Genomic DNA, 18444 nt, shown 5'->3' with positions numbered 1-18444 from the left:
AGTTTGCAGTTTACAGACCAATATATCAAGATTTCTCTGGGAAAGTGAGCTTTAGCGGCCCATTGATAAATGTTATTTATGGGATAATGATCAGAAGACAAATATAAAGCTGGTGTTGGAAACTTAACTAAATATACATAAACTGATGTTTAGGTTTTAGACATGTGATATTCAACTTTTAACCAACAGGGCTAACTATTTGATTTCCTTATATTTATGTTTTCCTAGTTTGTACTAAAATTTAAAATTGAAATATCAACATAATATTATGGGCCTGTTGGCTGGACAGTGGGCATTTCATTATTGCTTTAATTGATGTGGGTAATATTATAGTGGTGTTTACATACTTACCTACACTGTTCATCCATTCCATCTGAATCACGGCTAATGTCATCGCTCATATAATATTTGTAGCAAGTCTGCAAGGGAAATAGGTGGACAAGGAATTTTTTTCAATTAAAGTGAGATGGAATTTAATAAATCTTTATGACTTAGTCTAATGAATGCATTAAAGTCAGACTCTTAAAATGTTCTTAGAACTTCGGATCACTGTCTATAAATGAAAACTAGAAACCCCTTTAAAATGTTCTCTCTCATTTTCACCTGCTGTTTACAAAACTGTAACTAATTTTAACAGTCTCCAAAGACACAGCAGCTCCCAAACAATGACTTTTCTGAATTGAATGGTACAAGCCTTATTTGAAAATTAAATGTGTTTGCCTTCTTTTGAAGGCCACAGTTTTTTTGTATTCTAAAACTTCCAAGTTGACTATTATTTTTTATATTCAGTTTTGGTCTATACTTATGTCTGCATAGCTACATTGGTCAGGGGCGTGGAAAGAAAAAAACAACAAAACAAAACAAAAAAATCCCCGACCCACATAGCTAAACCAACAAAACCCCCCGTGTAGCTGCAACTATGTCAATGGAAGAGGGCTTCCGCTGATGTAGCTAATGTCAAACTGAAAGAAAAATTTCTGTTGGTATAAGCTGCGTCTACACTAGCAGGCTACACTGGCACCACAGTAAGAACCAAAATTACATACCTTCATTGGAATGTAGAATTTTATTCAATCTATCATTTCAACCTCATGTGGTTGTTGATGTTAGCAATACAACAATTAGTACAGGAACAGAGCTTATGAAATTACGCTTAAAACTTTTTAAATAAGATTTGTGTGCCACCAAAGACTGCTAAACATTAAGCTCACTTGATTAATAGTAATGATTGCAGTTCCTGAATTTGTTAGGTCAAATTCTGACGTCCTTATTCAGTCTTTATTTAAGTAGCGCTCCAGTGACTTATCAGTTTTCCTTGAATAAGGGCTGCCTAAAGACTGTAGACCAAATTCTGCCCTCACTTGTACCCACTGTCTTCACAATCCTGAAAAACAGCTTCGGAATCTGCCTATATGTGGTGTGTGTGAAGTAATGATGCACCCTCACCTGGAATACAGAGTTCAATACCTGGTCATCCTATATCAAAAAAAGTTATAGCAAAAACATGATTCAGAGACACACAACAAGAATTGTTAAGAGAGACAGGAAAATTCCCGCATTATGAGATATTGAAAAGTCTGGCAATGTTTACTTTAGTTAGAAGACAAATAAGAAAGGAAATGACACAGGGATAGAAAATAATGAAAGATATAGAGAATTCCTGATCTGTTCTCCTTTTTATAATATTAAAAAACAAGGTGGCATCCAATGAATTTAAAAGAAAGGAAATGCAAAACTGATAAAAGTAAATATCACCTCACAATTAATCAGTAGAACTCACTGACACAAGGCATAGTTGAGGTTAAGAGTTTAGCGAGATTAAAAAAATAGATTGGACACTTATACATGTAACAAGACTATTCAGAGTTACAATGGTAAGGATTAAAAAAAATCAAGAGTTTTGGAAAGGATTCAGAGCTTTACTGGGGACTGGAAGCAAGGTTCCTTGTGGACTGGTTATTCTGTAGCTACTTTCTTCAGAGTTTTTGTAATTTCCTCAGAAGCAGCTGGTATTGGCCCCATAGTCTGAGTCAGGATACTGGACAAGATGGACCTCAGTTCAGATCCAGTGTGTCAATTCTTAAGGATATAATACTGGACTAACTAAAATACCTGAAGGCCAAATACAGCCCACATCACAGACCCTATATGCCACTCCACCAGCTTAAAAGCATTGACACAACAGGGCATGGGTGAATTCCCCCATTGCAGGCACAGCATTGGGCCAATGTAAGCCACCCTATGCTGCTTCCTTAAAAGGCTTTTATGTAGGGGCATGATGGAATGGACATGGACTGGAGGTGATCTACCCATAGCGATCAGTGCTACAGAATTCTGGACTGTGGTACTGACCATTCACAGCCAGTGGGAAAGCTCCCATAAATTAGCATATAAAACCATAAACACCAAAATTAGAGTAGTTTCATGATATATTCCAAATTTATTAACACTTTAAAAATAAATTCCAAAGAAACCACAATATATTAAACATTTGTGGTGTATAAGCTTTATCCGTGTAACTTCACATTTTAATACTTGCTTTTCCCTTTTCTGCTACCAGTTTCCTTGTTTACGTACACTGCAAAGTTTAAAAGGCTAACAAGAGAAAACAATACGCACAGAAAACAAGTAGTGATAGATCACCTTTTTTTTTTTTTTAAATAAGAAGGCACATTGAGTACAATTCACTCATTACATACCTTACAGATAAGGACTTTCAGTGTAGGATGTCTATAGATTGAATCCTTTTGAAAATGGTTCACCTGTTGCCCACAGGCTGTACAGCTCACAATTCCATGCAATCCTTCCTCTATAGAGGATTATAAACCACATATTAGTTTTTAAAAGAAATCTATGAACAACTATTGTGTTTCCTTGTTACAACATTTTGGTTTGTCAAATTATTTGTTTACTTCAAAACCCACTCTAATGCTTTACCACCCAGCTTTCAAGGAAACTTTCTATGACCACTCACCTTTTTCTAAAAGGCTAATGAAGAGTTTTTGGGCCATTATCTCCTTTCCGGATAAAATTTAACCAGGAGAAATGTCTTCCTTTGTGAGGTTATACACTTGGATTAAATTGTTATTTTATGAGGACATACCTGAATTGTCAGTAAAAATACATTTAATCATGGTCCTGCATTGTACAGTGAAATCGCTCAACTTTCAGTTATTCTTCTTCATAAAATACCATGGCAGTTTATAAATAAATATTTTAATTATATTTCCTTCAGATTTTTAAATTTATTTCTGAATGAGAAATAAGGAAAACAAGTCTATGAAACAAGTTAAAAATATAAATAAAATCCTCTCTGGTTTCGTGTGAAACGTTATATAAGATCAAAATAGATTAAGACAATATTTTGTAGCAATTGTACAGGACACCTCCAGACCATTCTGCTCAACACACTGTCCTGGAAGTTCACATTTATCTTGTCATTTATAAATGTTTTCTGTATTTGAAATGACAGTTTGACAAAAATACACCTTGACCATCCTATTGGTAGCTCCCACTCCAGTTTAGTCCTGTTTGCTGTGGTAGGGCTTCCACCTGTAGTGTGGTCTTTTAGTACAAACTGTTCAATTTAACAACTTTTATTCTTACTTATAAGCAGTGATGCTGACAAGAAAAAAGGGAAGCCACCTGAGAAACCCCACAGCCAGTGTTTTAAGTTGGTATCAAGCAGTAAATCAAGAGAAGGCTGCAGGATGACTTATGTCAACTGCAACCTGCCCCGCCTGTCTCAATTCAGGAGGTTGTGAATCCAAAAAATGAGACTTTGTTTAAAGGCTTTAAAACACACACACAGAATCAGGCACAAATACCAAAAAGAGTTCAGGAACCTACTGAACTTTTCCATAACAAAATACAGACTACTGGCAAAGATTCAGAGATTTTGAAATTGGAGACAGAGCCTTAAATGGCTTTAGAGCCTGTTAGGCTTAAGTAAAGAAGAAGAAAGCTTTACAAAGAAAGGTAAACAATAAATCTCATTCAGAGTCAGAAATTTTCAGCTGTTGGGTACATCAGAGTGGGTTAACAGACTTGAGAATATTTTGGGATACTTAGAACAAAGTACTTGATATGAAATGGAAAGGGCATTTCAAATCTTTAAACCAACTTCAGGCTTAAGATGGGTTTTGTAAAATAGGTACAGCAAGACAGCTTTCCAGCCCCTGTTGTATATGCTTGGCTTTTCCTTCCTTTGGCTAACAAGAAACACATTTTTGTGACTGAAGGAAAAAATGTTATTTTATTTATGGAATTCCCTATGCTAGCACTTGAGTCCCGAACACCTCACAACAGGATATACAAGTTTGACTTGCTCAACCCCATTTTTTCCAAGACCTAGTCTAGAGGCAAAGATTTATGGTGTTTTATCCTGCAGAACTGCAGGTTATAGCTGGATCAGAATCAGTAGATTATCCTTAATTTTGACAAGATGGTAAGATCTCTTAACTGACAATTCAGCTTACCAGGAAGAGGACAAGAAACATTTGGCTAGTATTTTCACTTTACAATCCTGTTCAGCACCACATCTATAAAAAGAATACATGAAGACCTGACCAATCCCAGGCCAGTTGCACCATTTCTGTAACTCCTCAAACATTTTGAAGATTTTATCCCTCCCATGGTGTCTAAACTGGTTCTTATAAAGGTCAGAACCAAAGAATAGGAAAAAGCTGTAGTTTTATAATATTATGGTATTGGCAGTAAAATTCCATAGTTGACATCCTGTTACCAAGGAACTCCATGCCCACTCAAGCCTCATCCTTTAGGACCTTAAGCTTGGTTCACTAGATTGATATGAATACAAACTGTGTGGCAGGTTAGAGTGTGGAAAGCAGCTCTTGACAGAGGTGTGCCACTTTGAAAATGGTAATTAAAATCCTGAATTCCACCTAGAAGTTTCCTGGCTGCCAAAGCCGAGTATGAAATATATGTTTAATATTCTCTTGCTCACAAGGTAAATAGCCACATCCTGTAGTAAGGGGTGTGCCAGATACAGCCTATTTCAATACTGTAGACTACTAGTATGGATGACCATGACAAGATCTGAATCAAAGAATATTGCCATTAGTATATCTGGTCAGTGATTTTATACTACATATGCTATTATCAGTGTTCTATTTTCATGAATATCAGAGTATTCAAAACTCTGTCTTCTCCTCACAGAAATTTCAACAGATTTGCATGGTAAATAAATACCTGGTTATATCAATATCTGACTGTTATGCTTGTTTTTATTCAAGCTATACTGCAAGGTTACAGTATTTTTTTTAAATAAAGTTACAAGGTCTGTGTTCTTGCTAAAATGGTTTACATTACCATCATTAAAAGTATTTCAAGATAAAAAATGAGGCCATGTTTATCAGTACATCTGCAGGCAGCAAGAGTCTCAGAAACATTCAGTTTAACCAAAACTTTTATTTGGGGGGAAAAGGAGGAATAGTTAAGGAAGACAGGAGTTAGATGGTTATGAGGCAATCACTAATTAAATACAGAGCCTATCACAACTAGGTCACACGACCAAATGTGGCCCAAGATGATAGTTGTCAAAAGTCATTATCAGCCAATGAGTGCTTGGTGTCTAATGCAAGAGGAGTTGCTAGTCTCTGTCCATTACACAGTGGACAGGAAACCACACACAAAACATTACCAAAACTGTCACATTTAGAAGACAGCCAAAGATACAATGGACACTATCTAGAGCAGTGGTCTCCAAACTTTTTTGATCACACACCCTATCAGTAAAAATTTTTGAGCACGCACCCTCTGCCGTGCCTGCTCTACCATTTTTTCTGAAGCAAAAAATAAAAATAAAAAAAAAGCTGCTCGGACTCCCACCCGAACTGACGAAGCAAAAAAAAAAAAAAGCAGCACTCCTCCTGCCGCGCACCTCCACTGATCTAGAGGTTAAGAGACATAGGAGACGTAGTCCCTCCAAAATCGGATGGAAGCATACTACCATGTCAGCATGGGGAAAATCTGCACTGCCACAGCCTGTGCTATGCTTGTTTCATGGATAGAACGAGGGTTTTCATTTCCAGGGGTACCAACTTGGCAGTTTTCACAAGTACTATACTCACATAAATATGTTAGAAAAAAATACAATTAAGTTTCCACCAAGTAATGAATACTATTCACTATGTAAAATTTTACATAACACTGCACTGTTGTTTTTATAGTGTTTTGCAATCTACACAGAGCGATCACTCACCCCTCAGCTGGACATGAAAAAGTAGAAAGCACCAGTAAAGACAACACAAAGGCCTTCTCTATACACAAAGTTGCACCATTTTAATTAGAAGTGTGACACTGCACTGCACTAATTTATCATCATCCCCCTTACACACATTAATATTATCACACCTTTAGTTAAACCCATGCATCTTCTTAGTTCATACAAGCTTAATGATTCTGAGAGAAAATTCATATCTTTTGGAATCAAAACCATGAAGGGGTTCCAATGTCAAGCAATATAGAATTTCCAGGAAGACACATGAAAAACTGTAGAGTTGCTGCAAAACTATCCTCTCCACATCCCACTCATCCCTTGCATGTATTGGGACCTATAGATATTTCTGCAGGAAATACATCATATAAAGATGACATGAAGCGTTGCAAAACAGAAGGTTACTACTGCAAAAACTGAGTTGTGCAAATGCATTACCGCTGCAGAACCACAATGTAGGAATCACATACCACGCTCAGGAGCCAAGAAACCTTTAACAGTATAACCATAATGGGGCCCTTGGATCTGAGCATTCTAGAAAATACTACTATAAAAGGTCACATAACCCTTCTACCCATTCTCTGACCCTCACTCTTCATGAGTATTTATAGACTCTGAAGAAGGAAGGGCTGATATATGACTCTTCAGAAGCACTATATTAGGAAAACTTCATTTAACAGAAGGTAACCTTCTGTAGGGAGTGCTTATTTTACTCCTGGGGGAATTCTGCACCACTGTGCAGATGCAGAATTCATGTCCTGCACAGAATATTTTATTCTCCACAGAAAATACATTCTGCCAAAGAAGTCCTGCAATTACGGCTTTCACCCACCTGGAGCTGCTGGGGTGCCGGGACAGCAGCTGCTTCCAAGAGGGAGCAGCCTCAACTGCACATAGGGAAAAGAAGAGGCTGTGTTCCTCGTAGCATCCTGCCTGTGGGGCCAGGTCAGGAGACATGGGATATGGGTGGACGGACAGCATGGGGCACATGGGGCTGCTGGGGCCGCGGGGTGTCACAGACTGGGATTCAGAAGCGCTGATGGAGAGAAGACTGGGTAGACACTGAATGGGAGGAGGGTGCAGGATAACATGGAAGGGGAGTGGCTGAGTGGGAATGCAGGGTAATTTTCAAACACTCTGTAATTCGGTTTTCTTTCAGGTCACTGATAACTTTAAATTGCATAGGGCCAAGAACCAGTCCCTATGGGACCCTATATAGAAAAAACACCTGCCTGATGATGGATTCCCCATTTACAATTACATTTTGAGACCTATCCAACAGTTTTAATCCATTTAACATGTGCCACATTAAAAAAAACCCTAAAATGATATAAAATCAATCAAAATGTTGTATGGTACCAAGTCAAATGCATTTCACAGAAGTCTAGTACATCAATAGTATTACCTTTATGAACCAAACTTCTAGTCTCACCAAAAAAAAAAAAAAAAAAAAAAGAGACAATTTGATAGGATCTATTTGTAATAAGAGGAGGTTACATAAATGTAATTGGAGGTTCTTTGAGATGTGCGGTCCCTATCTGTATGGCACTGAAGGGTTATATAAATGCACCATGCATCCAGAGCCAGAGATTTTGAATGTAGTAGTGTCCATTGGTCCATGCATGTACCCTCGCTACACCTCATGGTTTCATCTGAGGTGATAAAGGGCGGGGCGGACCGACCATGCCCTCAGTTCCTTCTCCATCGCAAACCAAGAAATCTACAGCAGACGAGGAGGAGGGTGGGACTGGAATGCAGATAGAGACCATACATCTCAAAGAACTCCAGCTACATGTAAGTAACCTCCTCCTCTTCTTCTTCAAGCGATGGTCCCTAGTGTATTCCACTGAGGGTACCTAGCTAAGAGGAGGGTGCGAAGATGATGATGGAACCGTGGAACGGAGAACAGCTGCACCGAATGAGGCTCCGTTGCAGAGTCTCACATCAAAGCGTAATGGGAAGAGAATGTATGTACTGAACTCCATGTGGCCTCCCTACATAAGTCCATAAACAATAAGTCATGAAGCGCAGCTGTGATCAATACTTGTGCTCTCATGGAGTGGGCTTGTACCCCAAGGAGTGGAGACAGTTCCAATAACTGATAATAGGGTGTAATGCACCCTGAAACCCACTTAGAAGCCTTCTGAGTGGAGACTGCTTGCCTTTAAGTCTTCCCGCTCTAGCGATAAAAAGTCTAGGAGACTTTCTGAACGATTTCGTCCTCTGCAGATAGAAAGTCAGGGCCCAGCAGATGTCGAGGGAGTGAAGGTGGTATTCCGCTGCTGAGGCGTGAGGTTTAGCGTACGAACTGGTTAAGATGAAAGCGGGATACCATCTTTGGCAGAAACTTGGGGTGCAAGCTCAGAGAAATTTTGTACTTATGAATATGGTAGAGGGGGGAGGTCTGCCATCATGTCCCTCAGTTCGCCAATCCTTCTCGCGGCAGCAATAGGTACCAGGAAGGCACTCTTCATGGAGCGGTGAGACAGGGAGCAGAAGGCCAGAGGTTCAAAGGGCTATTTCATCAATGCCAGGAGGACAAGATTGAGGTGCAATGGGTTGAACAGGAGGATAAGTCCATAGGAGGCTCTTCCAAAACCTGGTAGTCAGGGAGGTGTGTAAAGGGAGTGCCCTACCACAGAGGGGTGAAAGGGACTGATAGCGGCTATGTGTATCTTGATCGAGTTGAGAGTGAGGCCTGACATCTTCAGGAAGAGGAGACAATCCAAAAGAAGAAGGATGTCCACATATTCAGGAGCAGGACCCCTCTGTCGGGCCCATGCTGTGAAATGCTTCCACATGGCCCTATAGGACCACCTTCTAGGCTTCTCTCTGCTACTTGAGAGGATTTCTTATACTGCTGATGAACATTCCCACACTAATAAAGATGTCCATCCAAAAACCAAGCTCTGAGGTGAAGTCTGTAGATTGGGATGCTGGATCCTCGTGCCGTGTTGAATGAGGAGTTCCAGGAAAGCTGGCAGCAGAAGCTGGGAACATGCTAATGTGGAGAAGAAGGGGAAATCAGAACCGGCAAGACCAGAACAGGCTGATCAGAATGACAGTCACTCTCTCCCGTCTGATCTTGTGTAGGACACGCCTCAGGAGCAGTAGGGGAGGAAAGGTGTAATAGATCTGGTGCAATCAGTGGAGGGAAAGGGCATCGCATTGAGAAAGGGCACCAAGTCCCCCCGCCAGAGCAGTACTGGGTGCATTTGCTGTTGGTATGGGAGGCAAAGAGGTCCAGGTAGGAGTCCTCCAGTAGTCGAAAATGTTGGTGACCACGGAGTCGTGGAGCTCCCATTTGTGGTCAGTCATGAATTTCCTGGTGAGAGAGTCTGCAATTACGTTCTGCGTCCTGGAAAGGCATGCTTCTGACTAGGAATGTAAATAGGGTTTAAAAATAGTAACCGTTAAAACTATTAAAATTCTATCGGTTAAATGGTTAGCCGTTAAGGATCCACATAGGCAGGGAACTAAGAGTGTGGTGGGTGCTGCAGCACCCCCAAGTCTTATGCTGGGCCCGACTGCTGGCCCGCGCTGGCAACGGAACCTTGGATGCAGGGCGGCAGGAGAGCCCCTGGATGCTGGGCTGGAAGCTGAGATGCCGGGCAGCAGCTGGGATGCCAGGCGACAGCGGAGTTTAATCATAGAATATCAGGGTTGGAAGGGACCTCAGGAGGTCATCTAGTCCAACCCCCTGCTCAAAGCAGGACCAATCCCCAACTAAATCATCCCAGCCAGGGCTTTGTCAAGCCTGACCTTAAAAACCTCTAAGGAAGGAGATTTCACCACCTTCCTAGATAACCCATTCCAGTGCTTCACCACCCTCCTAATGAAAAAGTTTTTCGTAATATCCAACCTCAACCTCCCCCACTGCAACTTGAGACCATTACTCCTTGTCATCTGCTACCACTGAGAACAGTCTAGATCCATCCTCTTTGGAACCCCCTTTCAGGTAGTTGAAAGTAGCTATCAAATCACCCCATTCTTCTCTTCTGCAGCCTAAATAATCCCAGTACCCTCAGTCTCTCCTCACAAGTCATGTGCTGCAGCTCCCTAATCATTTTTGTTGCCCTCCGCTGGACTCTTTCCAATTTTTTCACATCCTTCTTGTAGTGTGGAGCCCAAAACTGGACACAGTACTCCAGATGAGGCCTCGCCAATGCCGAATAGAGGGGAATGATCACATCCCTCGATCTGTTGGCAGTGCTCCTACTTTTACAGCCCAAAATGTCGTCAGCCTTCTTGGCAACAAGGGCACACTGTTGACTCATATCCAGCTTCTCGTCCACTGTAACCCCTAGGTCCTTTTCTGCAGAACTGCTACCTAAGCACTTGGTCCCTAGTCTGTAGATGTGCATGGGATTCTTCCATCCTAAGTGCAGGACTCTGCACTTGTCCTTGTTGAACCTCATCAGATTTCTTTTGGCCCAATCCTCTAATTTGTCTAGGTCCCTCTGTATCCTATCCCTACTCTCCAGCAAATCTACCACTCCTCCCAGTTTAGTGTCATCTGCAAACTTGCTGAGGGTGCAATCCACGCCATCCTCCAAAACCAGCCCCAGGACCGGCCCTTGGGGCACTCCGCTTGATACCAGCTGCCAACTAGACATGGAGCCATTGGGATCAACGTGTAGTGATCAATGATCTAGCCAGCTTTCTATCCACCTTATAGTCCATTCATCCAGCCCATACTACTTTAACTTGCTGGCAAGAATACTGTGGGAGACAGTATCAAAAGCTTTGCTAAAGTTAAGGAATAACATGTCCGCTGCTTTCCCCTCATCCACAGAGCCAGTTATCTCGTCATAGAAGGCAATTAGGTTAGTCAGGCATGACTTGTCCTTGGTGAATCCATGCTGACTGTTCCTGATCATTTTCTTCTCCTCTAAGTGCTTCAAAATTGATTCCTTGAGGACCTGCTCCATGATTTTTCCAGGGACTGAGGTGAAGCTGACTGGCCTGTGGTTCCCCGGATCCTCCTCCTCCCTTTTTTTTTTTTTTTTTTTTTTAAAAGATGGGCACTACATTAGGCTTTTTCCAGTCATCCGGGACCTCCCCAACCGCCGTGAGTTTTCAAAGATAATGGCCAATGGCTCTGCAGTCACATCCGCCAACTCCTTTAGCACCCTCGGATGCAGCACATCCAGCCCCATGGACTTGTGCTCGTCCAGCTTTTCTAAATAGTCCTTAACCACTTCTTTCTCCACAGAGGGCTGGTCTCCTCCTCCCCATACTGTGCTGCCCAGTGCAGTAGTCTGGGAGCTGACCTTGTTCGTGAAGACAGAGGCAAAAAAAGCATTGAGTACATTAGCTTTTTCCACATCCTCTGTCACTACGTTGCCTCCCCCATTCAGTAAGGGGCCCACACTTTCCTTGACCACCTTCTTATTGTTAACATACCTCAAGAAACACTTCTTGTTACTCTTAACATCTCTTGCTAGCTGCAACTCCAAGTGTGATTTTGTCTTCCTGATTCACTCCTGCATGCCTGAGCAATATTTTTATACTCCTCCCTGGTCATTTGTCCAATCTTCCACTTCTTGTAAGCTTCTCTTTGTGTTTAAGATCAGCAAGGATTTCACTGTTCGGCTATGCTGGTCGCCTGCCATATTTACTATTCTTTCTACACATCGGGGTGGTTTGTTCCTGCAACCTCAATAAGGATTCTTTAAAATACAGCCGCTCTCCTGGACTCCTTTCCCCCTCATGTTATTCTCCCAAGGGATCCTGCCCATCAGTTCCCTGAGGGAGTCCAGGGTCCATATTCTGCTGCTCTCCTTTCTTCCTTGTGTCAGGATCCTGAACTCGACCATCTCATGGTCATTGCCTTCCCAGGTTCCCATCCACTTTTGCTTCCCCTAGTAATTCTTCCCTGTTTGTGAGCAGCAGGTCGAGAAGAGCTCTGCCCCTAGTTGGTTCCTCCAGCACCTGCACCAGGAAATTGTCCCCTACACTTTCCAAAAAACTTCCTGGATTGTCTATGCACTGCTGTATTGTTCTCCCAGCAGATATCGGAGTGACTGAAGTTCTCCATGAGAACCAGGGCCTATGATCTAGTAACTTCTGTTAGCTGCCTGAAGAAAGACTCGTCCACCTCATCCCCCTGGTCTGGTGGTCTATAGCAGACTCCCACCACGACATCACCCTTGTGGCTCACACTTCTAAACTTAATCCAGAGACTCTCAGGTTTCATCTCATCGTTAACCAAAACCAATAAGACTGATGCTTATTGGTTAACTGGTTAAACTTTTACATCCCTACTGCCGACAACAGGATCTTGTGGGCAATGCACCAATCCTAAAAACGAACTGCCTCCACACAAAGCGCAGGCCCCTTGTTGGTTGATGTAGCAAACAGCGGTGGTGTTGTCTGACATGGTGAGAACATAACAGGAGTGGATAGATGGGAGAAATGTAGGACACGCTCTTCACACGGACTGAAGTTCCAGAATGTTGATGTGCATCCCGGATTCCAGAGCAGTCCAACTCCCTTGAGTCATGTGCTTACTCGTGTGGGCGCCCTATCCAACGAGGACACCTCTGTTATGATTGTCATGCTTGGTGAGGATAGAAGGAATGGTATCCTGGTGTAGACCTGGCCTGGGTCTATCCACCACTTGAGGGAGGAGAGAACCTTGTGGGAAACAGTCAGTAGGAAATCCATGGTGTGACGTGTGGGAGAATAGGTCCTCTGGAGCCACAACTGTAGGCAGCAAAAGTGGAGACAAGTGAAGGCAGTAACATATGTGCCAGCTGCCATGTGGCCAAGAAGACAAAGGTAAGTCTTAGGCTGAATAGAAGGACTCGAAATCGCCTTGGAAACTCAGCTCTTGTAGGCTCTGGAACCTGTCCTCAAGTAGGTAGGCGCATGCCAAGATTGCATGGATGTGGGCCCCAATCAATTTCAGGGACTGTATAGGATCCAAAGGCAATTTTTCAATGTTTACACTCACCCGCAAAGAGGAGTGGAGTGGAGTGTGAGCAGCATGGAGGTCAAGGCGCAACCCTCCCCTTTTCATTACGCTGCTAGCAGCCAATCATCGAGAGATGGGAATATAAGGATCCCTTGGCGCCAGAGGTGGGCTGCCAGTACCAAGAAAACTTTGGTGAAGACCCATGGAGCAGTGGTGATTTGGAACGGTAAAATCCTGTATTGGAACTGATAAAGGCCTGCCGTGAATCTCAAGAAATGTCTGTGGGTAGAATGGATATCACGTAGAAGTAAGCGTCCTACAGATAAAGGGCCATAAACAACATGCCTCTTTCTAACAAAATAATGGTGGCTGCTATGGTGACCATATGAAACTTTGGCTTGCATATGAAGCGGTTGAGACGACAGAGATTTAAGATCAGTCTTCTTCTTCAGCATGGGCAGCAGGTGGAACCCCCAATTCTGCCACTTCCAGCTGCAGCCCCGCCCGGGCCGTGGCCCAAGACACAAGTGGCCCCTCCCCAAGAAACCCCGAACCTATGTGTCCTGTTCCCGTCCCCCCACACCAGAGGAGCCCTGGGCTGGCTGAATCCCCAAGTGCACCCACTCCCCCAGCTGGCTGAATCCCCAAGCATGCCCCTTCCTCTCCCGGCTGGGAGAAGCCCCGGGCTGGCTGAAGCCTCGAGCCCTCCTCCCACTTGTCCGGAGCGCCCTGCCCTGCCCATGCCCTAGGACAGCTGTAGCTACACCTCCCCTCCCCAGACCACAAACCGCCCCAGGGAAAAGTGTCTCTCCCAACGCTTTTGATATGCCCAATGCAGGTTCCGTGGTGGCTGAGATGATATTTCAAACTCTGCTTCCTGGGTTCCTCAGTAATCTCTCTGGAGTCCAGGGAGATTACTGATGAACCCGGAAAGCTGAATAGCACATACTGCTTCCTCAGCCGCCCCGGAACCTGCATGGGGCATAATAAAGCAAAAATGTCATCACCAAACAGCACAACTAGGGGTCTGGTGGCTGGGACAAGGGAGGCAGAGCCTCTCCTGGCCTATTATATCCACCGCCTATGTTCTTGGGGACTAGGAAATAAGTGAAATAGAACCCTGTGGCCAGACTGGTCACAGGAACACGTTCTATCATTCCCCTTTGCGATAGGGAGACCACTTCTAGAGCAAGGATACTGTCGTGAGTGTGGTCCCTGAGGCGAGGCCAGAGGACATGGATGAGGTAACGTTGTGAACTCGATCATATAGCCATGTCAAATGACATCCAGGACCCATTTGTCCATTATTATTGCACTCCAAACTGGAAACAAGTGTGCTAAATGCTTCCTGAAGGGGGTGGGTCAGAAGTATGGCATGAGGTAGGGTGGTTGCCGGCTCTCTAGGTGCCCTCTACAAAGACTGAGTATGAGATGCTATAGGTTGTGAAGAAGAACCCGGAGGGCATGTTGCCATTTGTGAGGCAGCTACAGGACTCCTGGTGGAAGAAATGGGGAGCTCTAGAATGTTGCACCAGTTGCGGTTGGTAAAACACGCACTTGGATGCAGATATGTAGATACCCAGAGATCACAGAGTGGCTCTGGAGTCTTCAAGGGAGTGAAGGGAATCAGGTGTTCTGACTGAAGAAATAAGATTCACTGAAAAGGAGGTCCTCTATGGCAGTGGTGCCCAAACTTTTCCTGTCACCCTTCCTCCCCCCTACCAGTAATGGAATGCGTCTATGCCCCACCACCACCACCACATAGTTGGCTCAGCAGATGAGATTGGGCTGAAGGCAGAGCTGGAGGCAGAACTGGGGATGGGCGGAGGTTATAGGCGGAGCTGGCCTGGGGCCGGACCTGCGACTGGCTGGTGCTCCCTCCCCGCATGGGGGCTGATACAGGCCCCACCATGCACCCCCTCAAACATTCCTCCGTGCCCCCTCAGGGGGGCATGCCCCACAGTTTAGGGACACCACTCTATGCTATTCTGGACTTCCCCTGGGAAACCTGACAAAAGCAGCCATGATTCCCTCCACATAGCAATCCCCATAGCCATCATCTGCAAAGAAATGTCTGCTACGTCCAGGAATCTTGTTCTCACAACTAGTTTCCCCTCCTGTAGGATAGCCTGGAAGCGAGCTCAATCCTGCCGGGGAAGTTTGTCTGCAAGGTCTGCCAACTTCCTGTAGGTAAGGAAATTGTATTTAGCTAATAGAGCCAAGTAACTGGAGATACGAAATTGGAGGCTGGCAGAGGAGAATACCTTGCGACCCAGGTAGGACCAACCAGGCAGATCCGGCAGTTGCTATGGAGAACCCCAAGGAGCAGAGTATCAATGGCTCTGTTGCTGGGGAAAGGGAGGGTACTGCCATTGAGTCAGCAGAACTTGGGGTACTTTTATTGGTAGTATGGGAGGGGCAGACTCTGTCCAAGTCCTCCAATGCTGAAAAGTCAGTCTGGTATGAATGGTGGTGCCATTGGAACCAGCAGAACCATGGAAGCCATAGAGTAACAGGCAAGTCTAATGTAAGAGAGCGTACTCCCCTAGAACGTGTTTTCAAGTGCCATCACCGAGATCTCACTTCCTCCGTGACAAAGAGCTCATGAGGCTCAGGGGCCAACTCAAGTCTCCCTGGTGTCAGTGGCACGCACTGTAGTCGTAACCAGAGCCAGAAAAGGAGCCGAACAGAGGACTGCCTCAGAACCAAAGGTTCCATTAACTTCAGCGGTGCCAACCTGGAAGGCGTACGTGGCTCAGTGGATGGAACCAGCAGATGCAATGGTCTCTGCAACTTTTTATCATGCTTGGAAGCTTTGGAACGTGCCACTTCCCTGTGGACAGAACTCGTGGATGGAGCAGTATCCTTCTTGGGCCTGGAGGAAAACTTACTGCCATTATATTCACTCATGACTAGGCCCCAGCCCGGGGTCCACAGCACTAGTACCAGCAGAACCGGACTGGAGCTCCTTGGTAGGAGGCACTCTCCTCGATTGCTCAGACCAATCTACGAGGGGGTCCCCTGATCTAGATCCAACTGCAGCTTCATAGCAACCTCCATGAGGTGCTTCTTGAGGTTGAGAACCCAGCCTTCTTGGGTATGGCTTGGGAAGGAGAGGCAGATACTGCACTTGGATGCAATGTGTAAAGGCAGCGTTGGTGCTTGTCGGACTGAGAACGAGCGAGGGCAGAAAGCGCAGCTCTTGAACCCCAGTGTCTTCAGCATAATCCAGTACCCAGGCATGGGTGCTGGAAGAGTGGAGGGAGAGCGGCAAAATGGCGTCCCAACGTCCTTAAAATACTAAAAACTACTACGAACACTAAAACTACTACAAAAATAACAAAAATACCATTTAAAAGAATAAGAGAGTCTTTTTTTCCCTGTGTTTTAAAAGGTACATCACAAGAGACAAGAGAACACTAGAGGCTCCAATTCGGACCATGTGGCGGTGAGCAGGAACGACCTCAGTGATCGCCCTTTATCACTTCAGAAAAAAAACCATGAGATTCTGTCCTGAATGTAACATCTAATAATATAATTAAAAATAAACCATCTAGTTAGAGGAAAGATCAATGTTCAAAAAAACTCCTAAAATACCTCACACATGCACACACAAAAGAGCAAATAAACTTTTTCACGGTCATTTTTTTTTTTGGTTCCCATTAATTACCCAAACTACATATGAGGAAGAAAAAAGTTATTTATATAAACTAATATACTAAAAAAGGAATAACTAGGCTGGAGTAAGTTACTGATTACTATTTTTCCTATGTGAATTACAAAACTGCCTGTACTATAGAGGGAAAAGGAATGTAAAGTCACTTATTTTTTTCAGAGTAGTTTATGCATGGCCTCTTGCTTGTTCTTTTCTATTTGCCAAGTCCATAAAAGATGAACTTATATTATCCATTAACATTTATGTACTTGCATATCAATTCTAGTAGAGGTCGAGGAAAATTGGCTGGCATAACAACTTTCCACATATTACCTAAGGTATAAAACCAATAGCCAGAGAAGTGCCAAGAAATTAATCTGGGATTTCAAAACAAAAACATCTTCCTCACCAACTAATCTTCTGTCTCTGCTTACATGTGTATGGATTTCTTGGAGCCTCAGAAAATACATTCAGTGGAATTCCAACATCTTTCCCTAGCAGTGACATGCATGACATTTTTAATAAGGCATGCAGTTATACTTGCATGCCTTAAGAAGTCCAAAATTGCACCCTTCACACACTGTCTTCAGATGTACTGTATGTACAAGGTCTCACTATGCGGAGGATGCCATTTTGTTCTACAATATGTGTTCAGGGGCCAGATGGAACTATCCTGCAGGTGAGATTCAGCCCACAGGCTACCAGATCAACCATGTTTTTTTAAATTCTGGTGTATGCAATGGTATGCCACTGTTCCCTAAAAAAGGGTATGGCAAAATAGCAGAGTGGAATCAAACTCTTGGGAATAGAGTGAAGAAGATTTACACAGAATACCTAATGAAGCATGCTATGGCTACCCAAGGCAGGACATTTTACAAAAACTAATCTTAGCTTTCATTGCTGCACTGTAGGAACAGCAATGGAGGCTAATTTCGGCAGGACAGAACCCTTAGTGAACTAAAAGCCAGAAGAGTGGAGGTATTTTTAGGAAATATGTACAATTTTTGGATGTACCAAATGTGGCTATAAACAGCAGTTTAAACCCATTTTAAACATGTTATAAAATGTATTTACCTCCACGCTTTTTGGGAGCTTCAGGTTTCATTTTAACGATATTTCTGCTTCTAAATTCAGGCCCTTTAAAATCATCTTTGTCTTCATTCAGCACTGGCTCTGGTTGTACAACCACTGTACCTAGAATGATTTCATTTAAAAGTTGGAAACCATTACATATCCAAGTGACATTCCAGTGAACTGCAAGACTCCTGTTTAAATAAAAGCCAACATTGCATATATTTTTCCCCAACAAGCTATATGATGACTGACTGATAAACAACACATATCCTACTGCACATGTGTCCATATTACAAATATCAATACCACACACCTCGAACTGGCACTGATATTGCAATTTTACGACAGAGATCAAAAACTGAATGGACCCTGGAGAGCGAACTATCCTCTCTACCCCCAGATGCAGTCCATGAAGAACAGAATAAAGCATAACAGTGAGACAATGTGGGTGAGCTTGCAATGCAACTGTTCTGTGGCTCCAGGAGTTTTAGGACAGCTAACTGAGCATCTCTCAAAAGCCATAGAAATTTCTTCCCTCCCCCACCAACAGGACAAAAA

General features: G+C 43.5%; 1 protein-coding gene across 3 annotated transcripts in view; it reads right to left on the bottom strand.

Annotated features, from left to right (window-relative positions):
* Positions 1-18444, bottom strand: part of ATRX (ATRX chromatin remodeler) — a 135159-nt gene that overhangs the window by 89144 nt on the left and 27571 nt on the right. For 2 of the 3 annotated variants that reach the window (XM_054040410.1, XM_054040411.1), the window contains 3 exons: positions 17887-18006; positions 2700-2809; positions 352-419 (listed from right to left, as the gene is read on the bottom strand). In XM_054040410.1, coding sequence (XP_053896385.1) covers positions 352-419; positions 2700-2809; positions 17887-18006 — 298 coding nt within the window. The remainder of the gene's footprint in view (positions 1-351; positions 420-2699; positions 2810-17886; positions 18007-18444) is intronic. The other variant, XM_054040412.1, reaches the window with a different exon arrangement.

This window comes from Malaclemys terrapin, chromosome 9 (assembly GCF_027887155.1).
Source record: "Malaclemys terrapin pileata isolate rMalTer1 chromosome 9, rMalTer1.hap1, whole genome shotgun sequence".
Lineage (NCBI taxonomy): Eukaryota > Metazoa > Chordata > Testudines > Emydidae > Malaclemys > Malaclemys terrapin.
The sequence above is the reverse complement of the archived record's forward strand: the minus strand, read 5'-3'. Positions and strand labels throughout refer to the sequence as shown.